Below are 18719 nucleotides of genomic sequence, written 5' to 3'. Positions count from 1 at the left end.
CATTTTAGTGCCACTTCACCCACTTCTACAGGGCTGCTGCAGGTGTGGGCTATAGAGGGCTCATGGCCGCAGGCTTCTCCAGAGGACTGGAGGTATATTTATGTCTGCTATTAGGCATAATTTTCCGGCAGTATAAAATTTTCCTATAACCCTATTTACTGCATACCACAAAAAACATTATTTCTGAAACTTACCAGTCTAATTTTAAATTTCACTCTCTACAGGTTCTATGGGATACAATGCCAGCCGTGTAAATAAGAGCCTGGAAAATGTTACTCTTATGATGAATGTTATCCTTTCCTTTCATTTTTTTCTCATGTTCAATTAGCTCAACATATTTTAAATCAAAAATTTCTAAATTTATGTACAAAAAAGCTGGAAATAATCATAGATGTGTTCAAAAATGTATTTACATATGTTCCCTGAAGATCTTTTAAAAGAGTGGAGTATTTGAAATATCCGGTAATAGGGGTTACAAAAATAAACTATGATATGGCTATATGATAGAAAACCATGAAATCATTAAAGGGTATGTCATAGAAGAATATTTAATGACATGGAAAATATTTGTATTAAGTGAAAATAAAGGGTCAAAACACAGATTGTGAATATTATCCTATTTTATGAGAAAGTAATAACTGTGCATAAAAAGACTAATTTAGCTAGTCTTTTTATACCTAGTGTAAAAAGCTATCTTTAGATAGCTTAGATCTCGGTGGCTTAGGTGTTTGAATTATAGGTAATATCTTTGGGATTTGCTTTTCTCATGTTTAATTCAAAGTTTTCCTGTGATAAACCTAGGTTTCTTTTGGAATAAGAAAAAGAGTTATATAATAAATTATATCAACCTGGGATGCCTGGGTGGATTAGTTGGTTAAGCATCTGACTCTTGGTTTTGGCTCAGGTCATGATCTTGGAATTGTGGCATTAGGCCCCAAGTTCGGCTTCACGCTTAGTGGGGAGTCTGTTTCCCCCTCTTCTGCCCCTCTCCCCACCACTTGCATGCTCACTCTGTCCCTCAAATAAATAAATAAATCTTAAAAATGATAAATTATATCAACTTTAATGAACTTGGGTATTAGGTATAGTTATCTAAACAATTTTCAAGATTTCTTTCCCTCATTCTGATAGTTCTCCATTTTTTCTCATCTTTCTCCATGAATTTATCTTCAGAATACTCAAATGAAGTATGAAAGTAGCTTATTTCTTTCACTATTTTTAATATTGATGTCACCTTCAATCATTAAACTATGTTTCACTTTTTTGAAAACTAAAAGACTACCAGTCTACATAGAAGGTTTATATTTTTAAATTTCGCTTCTAATATTTCTAGTCCCTTCCTTGATTACTCTTTGCATTGTGACACCTAATTTTTATTTATTTTTTTAAATGGCTCATTGCCTTTTATAGATTTTTATTTATTTATTTGATAGACAGAGAGAGATCACAAGTAGGCAGAGAGGCAGGCAGAGAGAGAGGGGGAAGCAGGCTCCCCGCTGAGCAGAGAGCCCGACATGGGGCTCGATCCCAGGACCCCGAGATCATGACCCAAGCTGAAGGCAGAGGCTTAAACCACTGAGCCACCCAGGTGCCCCGTGACACCTAATTTTTTAAAAAAATACCAATTATTTGGAAATATGTATTATAGTATATAAGTATACAGCATAAGAGTAGTAGTAAACATTTTATGACCCATACTACACACTAGGTATTTATATTAAGGACTTTATGTATTCTACGATGTCACAAAAACACTTTGAAAATCCTGCACTCTAAAGACAAAAAATGAAATACTAAATAACATGATGATCATCTTCTTTTCTAAGTGCTTTAGTCACCTTTAAGCAATATGAAATCAGTTGGAAACTTTCACCTGAAATGGTCAGACATGGACTGTTCGATGCTGGGGTGGGCACAGACTATCAAAAGAGGATGAAATATAAAAAATTCTGCCAATCATATAGACGTCTTATGAGATGATGCTGAGCTACATCAAAGAACTTTTCCAATGTGCTATTTTCTTCTCCCAAGGCGTGATGTTATATATGTAAAGCCAGCCACTGGGTGTGGAAATCATGCTTAATCCCACATAAGATTGGAACACTTGCTCACCTCTTTCTTTACTTCTTCTTCATCTTCCAGTGTCAAAGCAGCTAACTGTTTAGCTCTTTGCTCCATGAGATTCACATATCGTATTGGATTTGACAAAGCTTCAATCACATCTAAATAAAGAAGAGACATTTTCAGATCAAAGGTCCTGGACATATTGATAATCCACCATCCACTCATCCATCCATGCATTCACTCATCATCTGTCTACTCACCCTCCCATCCACTAATTCATCATCCATCTTCTAGTCCTCCATCTATCATGTAACTATACACTCATCCGTCCAGCATTTTGGAATTGGACAAGACTCAGGACCCTTTGCTGCAATCTCAAGAAGACAGAACTCAAAGGAGTTCAGCTCTGACAGCCAAACTGGATAGGCTTCAACCCAGATACCTTAATATTCCATAGTTTTTAGTTTCTTCTTGAGGGGTCCATCCATTCCAACAATGGTCCACATACTTGTCCTATTTGGCCGAAGTGGTGTTTCATAAATGAAGGAAGACATTTCACATAAAAAAACCTGCTTTCCAGACTATTCAAACTTGGAAATATGAGTACCATTCACACTTTTATGGTCTAGCTGGAGTGAGTTATGGCTGCCATCGCTGGATGGACATATGCTCCAAGTTTGCCATAGTCACCACCACTCTCCAATACCTTACAACCAGGCCGCTCAACACTCTGACTATTTAAATTTATGATTCTTCGTTGACATTGTCATTGGTTAATTCCTCTAACCTTAGGATTTCACCCATGAAAAGGACCTGGCTTCTAAAACTGGCCGAAGACAAATTCATTGTACAGACCTAGATACGCTGTTGTAGTACCAAGAAGCATGGGCTAGAAATTGCTGGATCCATAAAAATAATACCATGAGTAGATAAGCATGCTCAATATTTTATTGGGACTTAATTGAAATGCAATTAAAATTTATTGACAAAGACTTGAGCAATTTAAAACATACATACTTAAATAGAAGTGATTCTGAGGCCAGAATTTCCTGCCTGTTTTTGGTCTTGTTTTCCTTCCACTAAACCACAAAAATAAGGATGGCCCCAGGTGGAAACATTCTTTTGAGTTAGGTTTCTTACCTGCATATGTATCGGGGACATAGTCTTTCACCTCTATGTAGACAAAGACAGCTGGGAGCATCAGAGGCTGGTTCCTTTCATTCCTCAGGCAGATGTAGTGATAGCCTAGAGGAGGACATTAACACTGTGCATCGCGTATTTTCTTCACAGTGTGAGTAACAACAGAGGAACATCTATGTGATGTAAGTGTTTATTTTAGGAGACTATGGATGACGAACAGGCCACTTCTTTCTCATTTTCATCACGTGGTTTTACATGATATTATTTTTCTCAGCAGACAAGTAAACAATGTCGATTCTGATTATTCTCCTTTCCAATCATGTTTTTCCCCACAGAAGAGAATTTAAAACTCTATGTCGTGGACTGAATTATTGGTCTCAATTCTTCCCCTGTACGTGATTTCTTAACTTGGGGCCTGGCCATATGCTTGACTTTAGACAACAGGATGTCAGTGATGTGGTGCAAACAGAGACTTAAAATGCATTTGCAGTCAGGCTTGCTCTTATATGCATTCCAGGGGGCGGCCAGAAATGTCCGTACTGTGGGTCCCCTGCTCCTTCCTTCCAGAAACCTGAATGAGTGCACGTGGAACAGACTTAACTCCAGCCCTCACCCTAAAGCACAGCCTCATGGCTAAGCCCAGCCAAACCCTGCCAACCCACAGACTCGTGACCGTGAAGATAGAGCACTTGTTATAACCCACTGAGCTCTCAGACAGCTTCCTCAATCACCCTTGAACAATCACGTAAGGCGGTGATGGTTTTCTTGACAGCTTTGATAGCGTCTCACCACACTATCCATACCTGGCCGAATTGCTTGTACTGGCAAGATCCGGTGACCAATGAATTTACCTCCTTCTTCATAAACTGCTATCCTCAAACAGGCCAGAGAAGGAAGGACCACCTAGAGGGAAACGCAGGATCCAAGTGGTTACAAGAAGGAGTGACTCCAAGAAAGAATTAGAAAGGTAATATTCAAATACGGCCTGTGTTTCCAAACTCCAATAGAAGTTTCTAGTTGGCAAACTGATTAAAAGTGAAGTTGTTGCTCTAGAACTTGGATTTTTCAAAAGGAATCCCAGAGATATGGCTTTGTCTATGTCGTATCACCTCGTCCTGAGAGAGGGTTTGTTCCACATGTAGACCACTTACATTTGACATGAACATTCTCAATATGGAAATGACAAAAGTTTCAATATTCATTTAAATATAAAGTTAGTAGTCTTCTCACTACTGGAGTGTCTACTCTTACATTTTCTTTTTTCTTTTTCTTTGAGAGAGAGCGCACATGCGTGAGTAGGGAGGAGTGAGGGACAAGGGGCAGGGGCAGAGGGAGAGAGGGAGAAGCCTCCACACCAGTGTGGAGCGCCACGTGGGGTTCATTCCCATGACTCCGATATCAGGACCCGAGCTAAAATCAAGAGTTGGATGCTTAGACGACCAAGCCAGCCAGGTGCCCCTACTCTTACAGTCTCAAAGCAAATTGCTTTTATACTTTCCAAGCAAAAGCAAACACGCAAAAATAGAGCTTGCCGAACAGCTTTCAAAATGAGATTGCTTTATAAATAATTCCCAAATTAGCAATAAGTAATTGTTCACCGCCCCACCCCCCATATAAAACGTGTGTGGAGAACATGAGACTAACTGTATCCTTAAAATCTTAATTTTGGTAACAAGAGCAAGAAAATAGTCAACATTTGCATTTGTTGACTATTTTCAAAGTGTCAGACGTTTTATAAATGCTTTCAGTGTATTATGGAATACTTATTAATAACTCTTTGAAGTAGACACTACTATTAAATCTAATTAACATATTAAAAATAGTGGGAGCACAGAGACCTTTAACATGGATATTCTCTCTGCAGAAGACGGCCTTTCTAGATCTTCTAGCCAGATAGAAGCAAAAGGTATGGTAAGACAGTCTATCTACTTTCTACTGGACTAATGTCTTCCTTTGTGTGACAACCATGTATGAAGAAGATTTGGTGAAGGCAGACAGAAAGTCCGATTGAATGGAAAGACTTCAACTCTATCAGACAGAATCCGGACAAGACAGAATGACCAGCTGCCAGAGGCTAGAGGTTATAGGAATAGGAAATTTAATTAATATATTTTTTAGGAAGTACGGACTTCCTTCTCTGTGCTACCCTATTGTTCCCCACTTCCCACATTACTTTTTTTCAATTACAGTGAAAATATATCATTTACCACTTGTATTATGAGAGAATACGAGTTAATTTATATGTTTGTCTGGTCTTCCAAATGACATATTTTAGAATTAAGTGATTCACAACACAATTCTGAAAATCTAAACAAGTGATTCACAGAGATCCTGAACAGCAAGATAGCCCCCAAAGTGATATTGCTTTATAAATATGTAAATTCCCCAATTAAGCAACAAATAATTCTTCACCTAATTTTTTCCCTCAGGGTGAAACACCTAGAATATGCAGTTACATCTCATATCAAGGATATGAGACCAACCTTTTTGAACACAATGGGCTCTTCTTCCCAGACAGGATTTACAGCATTTCCTTGTGATGTTTTGGTCTTAAATGCCTTCCTCCTCGTGTCCACAGGCAAACCAAACATATCCACTTCTACGTAAGTCCCGACTTTCTTATCGGAAAGAAACTGACCTGAGATAATCTAGAAAATAATAAAAAAAGAGCTCTTGATAAATGAGTTAAGTGATATAAGAAAATACTTTAGGAGGTACAAATGATGGCGGGATCATAACCAAAAAGGAATAGAGGCAAGAGTACAAAGAAAATTGTTCTTTTGACTAAGGAATTGGTAGATGCACATTGAAAATGCTAAGGTTAGAAGGAGTCGGTTAATAAGACAAAATTGTATAAGAGGAAATAAATGAACAAATACCAAAAGTTTGATGAGGTTATACCTTTTTTACTTGAGATACATCTGTTAAATGTTGAAGACTGATCTTCGAGCCAACTGAATATAAAGGTTTTTTCTAATACTCAAAGATGTTACAAGAGAAAAAAGAATTCTCATTTTAGCATGATTGTAAATGAAGTTAAAGGGTTATTTAAGAGTACAAATTTAAAATGTAACAAAGTAGAAACTCTAGCATTTAAAAAGCTTTTTTTTGTTCATGAAATTGAACTTGAAGGAGTGGTTATAACACTATGCTATTCAATTCTCAGAGTTATTACATTTTAATTTTTATTTATTTATTTTTTAAGTAGGCTCCAAGGTGGGGCTTGAACTCACAACCCTGGGATCAGGACCTGAGCTGAGATCAAGAGTCAGACGCTTAACCAACTGAGCCACCCAGGCTGACTATTTTCAAATAGCCAGAGTTGTTACATTTAAATAAAAAGCCATAATGATAACAAAAATAAAACCCAAATATTGACTTTAAGCCACCAAGTCGAGTTTATCATTACTACTAACACCAACATGTTAGTCATCTATACAATTACGGGTATCCTGGCTTAGCTATAAAATGTATGGATATTATAGAGTTCAAAGAGCTTAATACCACATAATCTGGTGGCCAGGAGCTTTCTGAGCTCAAGTCCATGAAAGAGGACAGAATTACCAAGACTTTGGCGAGGCCAGAAGTGGGACAGGGCGTCAGCCTGAGAATGGCCCTCAGAGGCTCAGGGAGGCCTGTGAGCTCTATGCTGATGTGGTCAGAAATTCCAAACTGGTTAGAGAGAAAAAGGAGGAAGACACTGTCTGATTTTTGCCCCCAGGATCGGTCATTTCTCTTGAATGTTCTCTTTAGCCTGAATGCCTGGGACCTGCCAGGAACAATCTCTATTTAATTTGAGATTCTAAGTGAGAACAACTTAGCAGACATTTTATGTGAGTCACACTGGGAAATCAGGTGCACCGAAGATTCTGTGTGCTTATGGTGTGTTTGATTAAAGCAGAAGTTCTTAACTAAATTAATGACACTGACCTTCAATGTTCCCATCAGTACAATAGGATGGTGGACCACCTTTTGAGGTCCTGAGTCCGTTAGGGCACTAGGAAGTCTATGACAGAAGGTCAAAACACAGGCACGAGGGGACGGACACGAGCTGCCCCTTGGCTCTGGCTGTCACGCGAAAGGCAGGACGGGACGGCAGCCTGGCCGGTCCGCTTCAAGGACAGTGACAATTCTATGGCAGTGTCTCTATTCTGGACTCAGACGAACCTTCCCTTCTGTTTGGGTCTCAACTCTTTCCCCTCAACTCACTTTCCTGTTTCTATGTCATCGTCTTCTAACTACTTACACCTCCATCGTAGAATTTTTAAATAATATTTTAAAAGATTATTTATTTATTTGTTTGAGAGAGAGAATGTGCAAGGAGGAGCCAGAGGGAAAGGGACGTGCAGACTCCCCGGTGAGCACGGAGCCCGACGCGGGGCTCGATCTCACGACCCTGAGATCATGACCTGAGCCCAAACCTACAGTCAGACATTTAAAAGACTAAGCCACTCAGGTGCCCCGATGTAAAAAATAAATAAATAAACAAGCAAGCAAACGTGCATAAAACAAGATGACCTGGCAGACAAAAACAAAATTATTAGTTTGATCCAACTGTAACAACAACTGACAAGGGTTCTAAAAATAACTTTGTTGGTGTGTCGTGCTTAAGGGTTTATCTTAATCAAACTCGGCAGGAATGAAACATCCTTTGCTGAAAAGAATTTCCTAAAATAAACATAATCTCTAAGCTCTAATTCTGCCAACTCCACTCTTCAGATACATGGCATGAAATAATTTCAAAGGATAAAATTTTGAGACACTTCATTGAATTTTTAACCTTTTATGTCAAGGGACATAAATTTTAAGTAAAAAATGGATTCAACCAGCTTAGGGTAGACAGAAATTAGCAGAACTATTGTTATTTATTTATTTATTTTTACATAGGTTTTCATATGCCTTCGCTTAAGGTCAGTCTGAAAATTGCGTTTATATCCAATAAAAAAAAAAGTTTCTTAATTCCACAGTTACCCATCTAAACAGGAAAGAAAGGCAACTCTAAACACATTGTCACTGAAATGGCTACAACAAACAAGAGGTTATAGAATTCATGTAAAAAGCTCCTTATAAAATGATTTTTCATTCACAGTACAAAATATTTTCTTACAGCTAAAAAAAAGTTTTATCTGATGTAACATTAATTTCAAAGACTGCAGAAATAATTGTGAATTAATATTTTAGAGTCAGATGTATGTTTAATGAAGCAATTATTTTACTTAGTATCATTACTATGTGTTTTAAGTCCCTGAATCCTCTGATAGATTTTTAAAGAGGTAACTTGTGAGCTTTTATTCAATATTTAGTAATTTACTGAGAGAATACCTTTTTTTCTCCAGTTTTGCTCACTGTGGCTATTTTGCTAGAACTAATAGAGAAAAAAAAGACCAGAAGATTTTTCCAACATGGGTCGCTGATATTTGTACCAAAAGAAAGGACTAACCATAGTGACTCTAACCAACTTGGTTTATTGATTTAGGGTCTAATTTTTATCCTATTAAAGCATAGGGCTTAGCCCCTTCATCTCATGCATGTGGCTTCCGAAATTTTCATTCACATTTAGTCCTTAAAGGAAAAATGCATACAGGAGGTGGAGATATTGCTAGCTTTAAATTTTTAATGACTAAACTACTTCTTTATGCAAAATAGCTAGTGTTTGAGACTTTTGTTGGGGACAATTTTATAACAGAGAAGTACATACCTTGACAGATAAAGTGTTGGCCACTATCCCATCCACGATGCCTTCGGTGAAGGGGTCAAAATGCTTGTCAGGCCTCCTCATGAACTCTGGTTTCAATCTGTAGCCACTTTTCCCATTGTATTCGTACATCCCCATATTTATTTGCATAGCGAGGTCTGAATATCAAAAACACAAACCTTATTGTGACAATAGTTGTGTTTAGAGCAAGAGAGTAAGATTGTACTGCAGTCCATTTTTACTCCCCTTTTAAAAAAAGAACTATTTATTCACTGTAGAAATGTAGGAAACACAGATAAGAAAGAAAAAAAAAAAAAAAAGTCAAGCTGTAATCTCCAAAGCTAGAGATAAGCCACTGCCAACTCATTGGTATATATTTTATTTCTCTTCTTCAAATATGTTTTGAACATGTAGGATGTCTATTTCACTAAATATTTGTCTGTTTTAATTTTAACAGTTGTACAAATTCTTCATTACATATAATGGTTGGATGAATATCATTGTTGTGAAATCTTTGAAGCCATCATTGATGGCATTATTAGGAATGACATTTCTAGGTCAAAAGATGTGTTCCAGGAAGAAGATGTGTACATTTTGGTAAGTCTTGCCAAAATGCCCTTCAGAAAGCTCATGCCACTTTAAACCTCTAATCCATGCTTCTGAGCCTTCCCCACACATCACCAACCACGAACACTAGAATTCTTTTTTTTTTTTTTAAATTTATACGAGGAAAGGATTTCCTTTTTAAAATTTGCATTTCTTTTGTTACCTACCACCTACACCTAAATTACACACTGACTTCTTTCTAATGGACAAAACTTATTGCCAAAGTTTTCCTAAGGCTCAGTCAGTGCATGAAATGGATGTCCACACTAATTACAATTGGTAAGGTTTTTTAAAAAACATTTTAAAGTCATAGGGAATCTGGGAAGCTGTTCTAGATTGTTCTAGATTGTCTGAGTCAGGACTCAACTCTGCATAGGTGGACAATAACGAGGTGATCGTAGAATTATTTCAGAATTCCATGTAACCAATCCTTTTTGGAGCAGGTAAAATAAGTGAATTTATTAACCGATGGTAACTGTAATACCTGTCAATTTATTAACCTATGATAACTCTGATACCACAATTGGACATTGTGCTAAAATAAGAAAATGACCAACTTATCATCCTTGGAAAAATGGACACTAAAAGCCTAAAAAATTATCATAGCAAGTTGTATGTTCTGAAAAATAACACACAACTAGGAAGTAGCATTAATCCCAGAAACAGAAGACAATTACATATTAGGGGATCTATTTACTCACAAAAGAAGAAATGAAAATATGGTCATCCTAACAGATGTCAAATCTACATTTAATAATGTCAACATAAATTCCTAGTTAGGACAGGACATACAGTAGTCCCCACTTCTCCATGGGAGATGTGTTCCAAGACCCCCAGTGGATGTCTGAAACATAGTACCTAACGCTACATATAGTATGTTTTTAAATAGAATGATTATAACAATATACTGTAACAAAGGTTACGGGAGTGTGGTCTATCTCTCAAGATATCTTACTCTACTTCATTCATCCTTCTTTTTGTGAGGATGTGAGATGGTAAAATGCCTACGGGATGAGAAAAAGTGATGTAAATGATGTAGGCATTTTGACAGAGCATTCAGCTACATATGGCCTTTTGACAGTAAGTCAGAAGGAAGAGCATCTGCTTCCAGACCCCTGTTGACTGTGGGTAACTGAAACCACAGAAAGTGAAGCCACAATAAGAAGGAATATTGTACTCCTTTAGTGTGTGAATGAGTATTTGCCTCAGTCATAGCCAACATCTACTCAGTAAAGTTCCCCTTAGTGTCAGGTTGAAGAGAAATTGCCCACCTTTAATACTATTATTTAATCCTATTCTAGAATAGTCAGTCCAAATCACCATGAAGGGAAAAAACATGTAGAGGTGATTCTACCTGAAATCAGTGAGTGTGTTTCTACCTGAAAAACCCAATGGAAGCTACTGGCAAAATGGGCTATTATGAGAGCTTGGGAGGATGATTATAAAACACATTTATTCATAAAATAAACATCCATATATCAATATCCAGAAACAATTTGCTAAAAATATAATGTTCAGGAAAAAAGGCTTTCATCTAAAGAAAGTACACCTCAGATGAAGACATGTGATATTGCTGAAGAATCTAATGTAAGAACTTTTTAAGGGAAGAGAAAAACATTCATTCTGTGATAAGAAAACTAAAAATTAAAAGATGTTGGTTTTCTTCAAATTTTCTCAAATTATAAATTTAACGTGATTTTAAACAAAGTATTTTTTTTTCTAGTGAGGAGAGGGAAACTTACTATAACAATTAAACTAATATAAATTTAATGTGATTTTGTTAAAAATCCCATTTCTTTCCCAGTGGGGGAGAAGGAAATAATAATAAGTAAATTAAATTCATTTAAAATAGGAGTCCCACTGGCAATGGCAAGAAACGACTAAAAATTAATAGGCATGAAGGAGAATTTCCATTTCTGGGTATTAGACCATATTATTAAACATTATAATAATAACAGTGAGCTACTGGCCCCAGGAAGGCAGAAACATTTATTAGTAGAGGAGTATAACTGGAAGAAAATGGACCCAAATTAGCCACACCAGAAAAGGCTACATCTATTAAACTGTAATTTCAGTTTAGTGTAAAAAGGACAGATCTCTTCCTGAGATTATATGTAACAACTAAATTTGGGTGGTTAAAAGGGTCAAATTGCAATAAAAAAGTAGCCATGAGAGAAACAAGTAATTATGGATCTAATACTGGGATGGAGAGCCTGTAATAATAAAAATAAACCAAGACTCCATAAAATAAAACATTAATTAACCCAGTCTCATCTGTTTCACCAAATATGACAACATACTCATTATATACAAAGTGCTATTATAAGTGGATAAGAACATTGATAATAGTCCATAAATATGCACTTCATAAAAGCAGAAATGTAAAGATCAAAACACATATTTAAATGTTCAACCTCAATAATAATCAAAGAAATAAAATTAAAGCAACAATATTTTGTCCAGAATACTATTATTATTATTCTTCAATGGTAATAATTAACCAAGATCTCAAATGAGAGGTAACACTTCATATCATACACTGCCAATGGAGAAGAAATTCAGTGCAACCTATTTTTTTGACTTGTCAAATGTACCGATTTTTTCAAATCATTTTATTTTTTTTAAATTATGATAAGTTTGCTCTTAATGCCCATCACCTATTTCAACACCCCCCCCCCAACTCTCCTCTCTGGTGACATCAATTTGCTTTCTAAAGTTGAGTCTGTTTCTTGGTTTATCTCTCTTTGTCTTTTAGTTGCTCATTGGTTTTGTTTCTTAAATTCCACATACAAGTGAAATCATATGGCATCTTTCTCTGGCTGGTTTCTTTCTTTCTTTTTTTTTAAGATTTTATTTATTTATTTGACAGAGATCACAAGTAGGCAGAGAGACAGGCAGAGAGAAAGAGGAGGAAGCAGGCTCCCTGCTGAGCACAGAGCCCGAGGCAGGGCTCGATCCCAGGACCCTGAGATCATGACCTGAGCTGAAGGCAGAGGCTTAACTCACTGAGCCACCCAGGCACCCCTCTCTGACTGGTTTATCTCACTTAACATTGTACTCTCCACCTCCATCCATCTTGCTGCAAATGACAAGACTTCATTCTTTTTAGGGTTGAATAATATTCCATTGTAGCTCTATACTTTCTCTATACCACATCTTCTTATCCATTCATCTATTGATGGATACTTGGACTATGTCCATAATTCGGCTACTGTAAATAATGCTGCTATAAACATAAGGCTTCGTGTATCCCTCTGAGTTAGTGTTTTTTGTATTTTCTGGGTAAATAACCAAGATTTTTGTTGGACAATTTGGCATATTGCATGAAGGTTTTTAAAACATTAACATCTTTTAACAGAGTAATTCTATTTTAGGAACTCTTCCAAAAGAACATTAGGACATAGATTTGACGATTGATAGTCAAGATGTTCCCTGAGCATTACAGTAGAAAAAGAATTCCTAATGTCCAGTGATAGTGAATTTCCTTCATATATAGCTATTAAAATTCATGTTTCTGTATAGCACTTGAATATATATAAATACATACATATATATACATACACATGTATATGTATACATACACATGTGTATGTATATATATATACACACACACACACATTTTTAAATAAGGAATTAAATTAAAAAGACTGTATACATGTAATCAAAAAACCGTATAGATTACAAAGCCAACAAGTTAACCGTGTTGTCTTTCTGATTGGTAGTGTTCCTGGCAGTTTTATTTTTTTCTTCATGCTTTTCTAAATTTTCCAAATTTTCTACAATATATACATATTACTTTTTAAAATTTTAAAGATTGTATTTATTCATTTGAGAGGGAAAGAGAGCGTGTGAGTGTGCAAGAGCAGGGGAAGGAGAAGCAGACTCCCTGATGAGCAGGGAGACCGATGCAGGGACTCTGGGATCATGACCTGAGCGTGAAGGGAGACACTTAACCAACTGAGCCACCCAGGCCCCCCTCTACATATTACTTTAAAAAGCATAAACATTTTTCTCTGAAAATAAGGCAAAACCACTAGAAATAATTAAAGACAGTTTCTCCGTTTTCAAAGGTTACCTTTTTTCGGTAGTGATATTTCTTTCACTGAAACTTGCTTCTCTTCGCACGCCTGGAAATCTGGCTTTCTAACAGAACGGAAATGGGCTTTTACTGCGCGACTTACCCACAGTTTGAAAATTAAGGGCAACCATTTGGCAACCTGCATTCCAGAAGAGCTGAGGCATGTAGTTCGATGAATCCACACGGGTTCCTTTCGGATATATCCTGCTAAGCTGCATTTTGTTATATCTGGACCATCATGTTAAGTAGTGAATACAATTATAAAGATGATCAGCCAATACTATTAACTGAGAGGCCACTTTCCTTCCTTCTCCATTGCAAAATGAAGTACTGGTGAGGATCTCCTTGGGCTAGTCAGTGAATAATGTCAAAAACTTCCTGAACACACAGAATCAATGTGCTTTTGTAATAAAGATGTACTGTATCACCTTTGCAGAGCCTTGTGGGTAAAAACTAATGGGGGAGCAAAAATGGCTGAGTCCACGTGAGTGTGATTCTGTGGAGATTTTTAAGGACAGGCTTCACGATGAAGGACACACGAAGAAGCTCAAGCGTGTCTTAGCATGTGAGAGCGTGATACTGTCTTTGGTGAAAGGGGCTCATGTGAACTGCATGGCTATTTTTGAAATGCTCTCTGCTCATTTTTTGGCCTTCTCTGAGCATGCCGTTTGCCAAGATTGTGGTACTCTCTATGATGGATAACGAGGTAAATACAACACAGAAGGTTTTGACCTTGTTTTTTTTTTTGTTTTTTTAAAGATTTTATTATTTATTTATTTATTTGACAGAGAGATCACAAGTAGGCAGAGCAGCAGGCGCGGGGGGGGGGGGCGGCGGGGGGGCAGTGGGGAAGCAGGCCCCCTGCTGAGCAGAGAGTCCAACGCAGGGCACTGGGATCATGACCTCAGCTGAAGGCAGAGGCTTACCCCACTGAGCCACCCAGGCTTGACCTTGACCTTGTTTTGTATTTGAGTTCCTCCCGCCATCAGCTTTCGATCCAGAGAGCCTTCTGTTCTCCACTACCGTGTAGAGGCTAAACAATGCTATGTCTTTAAAACACGACTGATTCTTCCTATTATCAAATTTGGTGGAGGTTAGCTCAGGCCTAAAAGGGTCCGAACCTTATTTCCGGAAGTTGCTGGCTGTAGAACCTAGAGCAAGTTATCTTGATCTATGTGTCCGTTTCCCTCCTTTACTTAGTAGATTAAACAATCCCTACATTCTAGGCCTGTCGTGAGGATTCAATGAGTTAACACAGCTATTGGAGGTTGTATCCAAGAGTCAATACTTAAGAATCTGACTGTTTATGGAATTTACATTTGTTTCCTCTCCTGTTGTTGATGACTTCGAAGGGTGACTTATATTTATTCTGGGACTTGCTTCATGAAATTGGGCTGTTTGAAGCAGTTAATAATTACTTTCATGAAAAAAATGTACAGACTTGTTTCATTTTTGATTTATGGATAAAAACGGAAAGTTTTTGTTGTCAGGACTATCCACAAAGCCATTATTAGTAATATATATTTATATTCTATTTTTTAAGTTTTTTTTTTTTTTTTTTTTAAATAATCTTTACACCCAACATGGGGCTCGAACACATGAGCCCAAGATCAAGGGTCACATGCTTCTTTGACTGAGCTAGCTAGGCATCCCAATATTTATAGTCTTATCACCATCCTCCTAACTATTTTCTGATTAGACACTTATTACACGTAAGGATGTGATGTGTAAAGAAAGTTTACATATATATGTAAACATTTTACATATATTCTATCTTACATATGTATGAAGTATATACACACGCTTTACTCATGTTGTCCCTCACCCAAAAGGCAAGCCATATAGCTGGTATCATGGGTTCTGTTTTACAGATTAGGAAATTCAGAAGGATTAAGCAAATTGTCACATGACAAAAGGCTTGATGGTGTGAAAATCACCTGGAAACCTGAGCTTCCTTTACCTCAGACCAGTGGGAGGCCACCCCCCTCAGCCTCACACAGGAAACCTGAAACATTTCTCACACCCACGTGGCAGAAGGAAGCCACTTCATGCATCTTTCTCATTCGAAACAAAAATCAAACAAACAGCACGTGGCTTCAGTTGGTTCCTTGCAGCAGTCACTCGTCAAATCAAGGATACTCCACAAATTCCACGGGAGACTTCGTCAGTTGCTCGAGGCCTTTGGTTTCCACGAAGGAAGACATTTCAAAACTTCTATTTCTTTCTGAGTTAACGACAAGAAAAACAGGGTGAAGTAAAATACAAGGGTATAATGATAACACGCAAGAAGTAGGCGCGTGTTCAGCCACGTTAGGGCAGTGAATCCTCATCGTAACTTTGTAAATGTAGTTCTTTCTGTGAACCATTTACCTGCACCCACAGGTGAGTCTTCTAAGACGTTGTCTCTTCTAATACTTACCACCTGAGTCAGCTATGCCTCTGGCCTTGCATTAGGATGGGGAAATGAATTTTAGATGTGGTGAATGAAAGCTGTTTTGTCAAAAGAAAAGGAGCCCTGGGGGAATCTTTTGTTCTAAATCCATTCAGATTAGCATCTCTGTCTCTCTTTGATGCTCCCGTTGTCTTTGGCTCAGTTTGTATGTGCCCCTTCCGTTCACATAACTAATGTGACAGTAAGATCAGGGTATTTCAAAGCAGAAGGATCCTTGGAAATTTTCCAGTCTGATGGCCTTGTTTTCAGATTAGATAAGAGAGGCCGGAGAGATGAATGTGTTAGAGGTCTCAGTAGAATACAGGAGCAACGTTTTGAAAGTGGAATCCAAACTTCCCGTTAAATGGAAGAAACAAGACCAAGTCATCTTAGCCTGTAAAACTAAGAAGAGTCCAACAGCTTCTCTGTTCTTTTCCCAGTCAAAAACCAAAGTGTCCCACACAGTACTGTGGCAAGTGTCATTCAGGGAGCTTAGAAAACTCTGAGGGTCTTTTTAAAATTTATTTTTATTATTTTTAAAAAGATTTTACTTACTTATTTGAGGGAGAAAGCATGTGGGCAAGTGGGGGGAGGGGTAGAAGGAGAGAACCTCAAGTAGACTCTGCTGAGCATGGAGACCCATGCGGGGCTCCATCTCAGGACCCTGAGATCATGACCTGAGCTGAAACCAAGTCTGACTGTTCAACTGACTGAGCCAGCCAGGCACCCTGACAGCTCCCAGCTTTATTTATTTAAAAAGAAAAAATTTTTTTAAAAGATTTCTTTCTTTCTTTCTGAGAGAGAGTGAGCAGATGAGAGAGAGCTTAAGAAGGGGAGGAACAGAGGGAAAGGGAGAAGCAGACACCCTGCTGGGCAGGGAGCCCGACACAGGGCTCCGTCCTGAGACTTCCAGATCATGACCTCAGCCAAAGGCAGATGCTTAGGCCCTTAAACTACGGAGCCATCCAGGTGCCCCTAGCTCTCAGGTTTTTTTTTTTTTCAAAGATTACCTTTGAGGTATTTTTCCCACTTTGATGCCCAATTTAAAGCCTCATTTTTCTTCCTAAGTCAGTCCTAGATGGTTTTATCCATCGTCTCATCTTCCCCCAGTTTAATCAGCTCTCGGGGAAACCCTTACTTCTTTCTCTTATTTGGGGCCATCAGAAACCTATTTTCATATGACTAGTTATTTAAGCAAGACTACTAGTTAAGATTCTGTCCATTTAGTAGGTGTTTTTGTAACGTATGTGCAGTGTTCTTTTTCCAAAAGTGATGAAATGACAGAAAACACAAGGAGAAAAGTGCTTGTTGGTCAACCTTCGGCTTGCGCTGCTGTTACCAGGTTTCTGAAGGATGTCAATGCATCAGTCCCTTCTCAACTCGGCTACTTGACTAGGAGCTTTCGACTCATGAATCAGGAAAACTCATAACAGCCAATGGAAGTTAGAGAAATATAAAAATAACTACTTTTTTAGGATGTTTCAAACCAAACAACTTGTCGTAAGATGCATCAGTACTTAAAAAAAAAAAATCACCTGGTGATTCACAGACATGTACCACTGGGGCTAATAATACATTACATGTTAATTAAAAAAATAAAAAATTTTTAAAAAATCAAAGAAAAATTTGAAATATTTATATATAAACTGTACAGGAAGTTAATTTCTCATTGTAGAGATCTAGGTACTATATACCACTAAGTTAAGGCTGTTTGGGAGAAATTACACACTTACACATAGGTGTGTTAGGTAGAAGCTTAGATTTTAATGTAAATATAAAACTATGCTTTATCAGAGGCTGCTATATTTAAGCAAAGATTCAGCCTTTACGAGCACACTCATAAAAGCAGCTAAAATGTCCCAAGGATTCTCTTCACCTGATAGCATCTTACATTTCATCAAAAAAAGGACAATTTCATAAAAAAGCTCTTTTCTTTAGGTAGAGGAAAGATGCTATTTCTTTCTTTGTATCCAGTATGAATGCGTATTGGAGGAAGGAAGAACACAAAAAGATGCAACATTAATGTTCTCAAACAGGCTGGACAAACGGAATGTGCGTGAGCTGACAGACTGCGTTCCATTCTAGTCCTTAGGGCTCACCACCTCTCTGGCTGCTCCCCTGCTGGGAAATGGGTAAATAGTTTATTCCAATCCTGTCCCTTATTTAATGGAAGGAGCCCATTATGTTGTTGAGACTCTCCCTTAGCTGTACTCTAGTATCTTCCAGATAACCATGATGGTCTACAGCCCTACTAAGAAACATCTTGGAATATCTTCCAATGTGGTTTGGATGGTCAACCCAGGCAGGTATTCAAGACTTTCCAGAAGAGTTCTATAAAGGGTAACAGTCTTTGTTCTAATTACCTTGTATTGAGAAGATACTCTATACTCCCTTAGGGGTTCTTCGCCAGGGAAAACTTACTTTTTGAGATTTCAAATGACTCAAACTTGACTGGCTGAATGTAGTTCACCAGGTTAGACATCTCTTCAGTGGCCATGGCCTCGCTCCCGGCAGTCCCCTGGAAGAAGAATTAAAAATAACATTCCCAGAGTCAGCATTACGTTACCAAGGGTTATGTTTCCCAGGGCAATGGTGAAGGGACCCACGAGAGAGAACATCACTCCGCCTCTTCTGAAAATGGCTATTGCCAATAGAAAGTTCATCACAGGAGAAAATTTGCTCTAGGTTAGGCAAGGGCAGGGTGG

The 18719-nt window shown here is 37.8% G+C and overlaps 1 protein-coding gene across 3 annotated transcripts in view; it reads right to left on the bottom strand.

The window, feature by feature from the left end:
* The window catches only part of PLCB1 (phospholipase C beta 1), a 685746-nt gene that overhangs the window by 128787 nt on the left and 538240 nt on the right, over positions 1 to 18719 (bottom strand). For all 3 annotated transcript variants that reach the window (XM_044263433.1, XM_044263435.1, XM_044263434.1), the window contains exons 16-23: positions 18436 to 18532; positions 15723 to 15807; positions 13687 to 13811; positions 8903 to 9057; positions 5688 to 5852; positions 4008 to 4107; positions 3205 to 3309; positions 2113 to 2222 (exon numbers count right to left, since the gene is read on the bottom strand). In XM_044263433.1, the coding sequence (XP_044119368.1) occupies positions 2113 to 2222; positions 3205 to 3309; positions 4008 to 4107; positions 5688 to 5852; positions 8903 to 9057; positions 13687 to 13811; positions 15723 to 15807; positions 18436 to 18532 (942 nt within the window). The remainder of the gene's footprint in view (positions 1 to 2112; positions 2223 to 3204; positions 3310 to 4007; positions 4108 to 5687; positions 5853 to 8902; positions 9058 to 13686; positions 13812 to 15722; positions 15808 to 18435; positions 18533 to 18719) is intronic.

This window comes from Neovison vison, chromosome 8, assembly GCF_020171115.1.
Source record: "Neovison vison isolate M4711 chromosome 8, ASM_NN_V1, whole genome shotgun sequence".
Taxonomy (NCBI): Eukaryota; Metazoa; Chordata; class Mammalia; order Carnivora; family Mustelidae; genus Neogale; species Neogale vison.
This window is presented reverse-complemented; position numbering and strand designations above follow the sequence as displayed.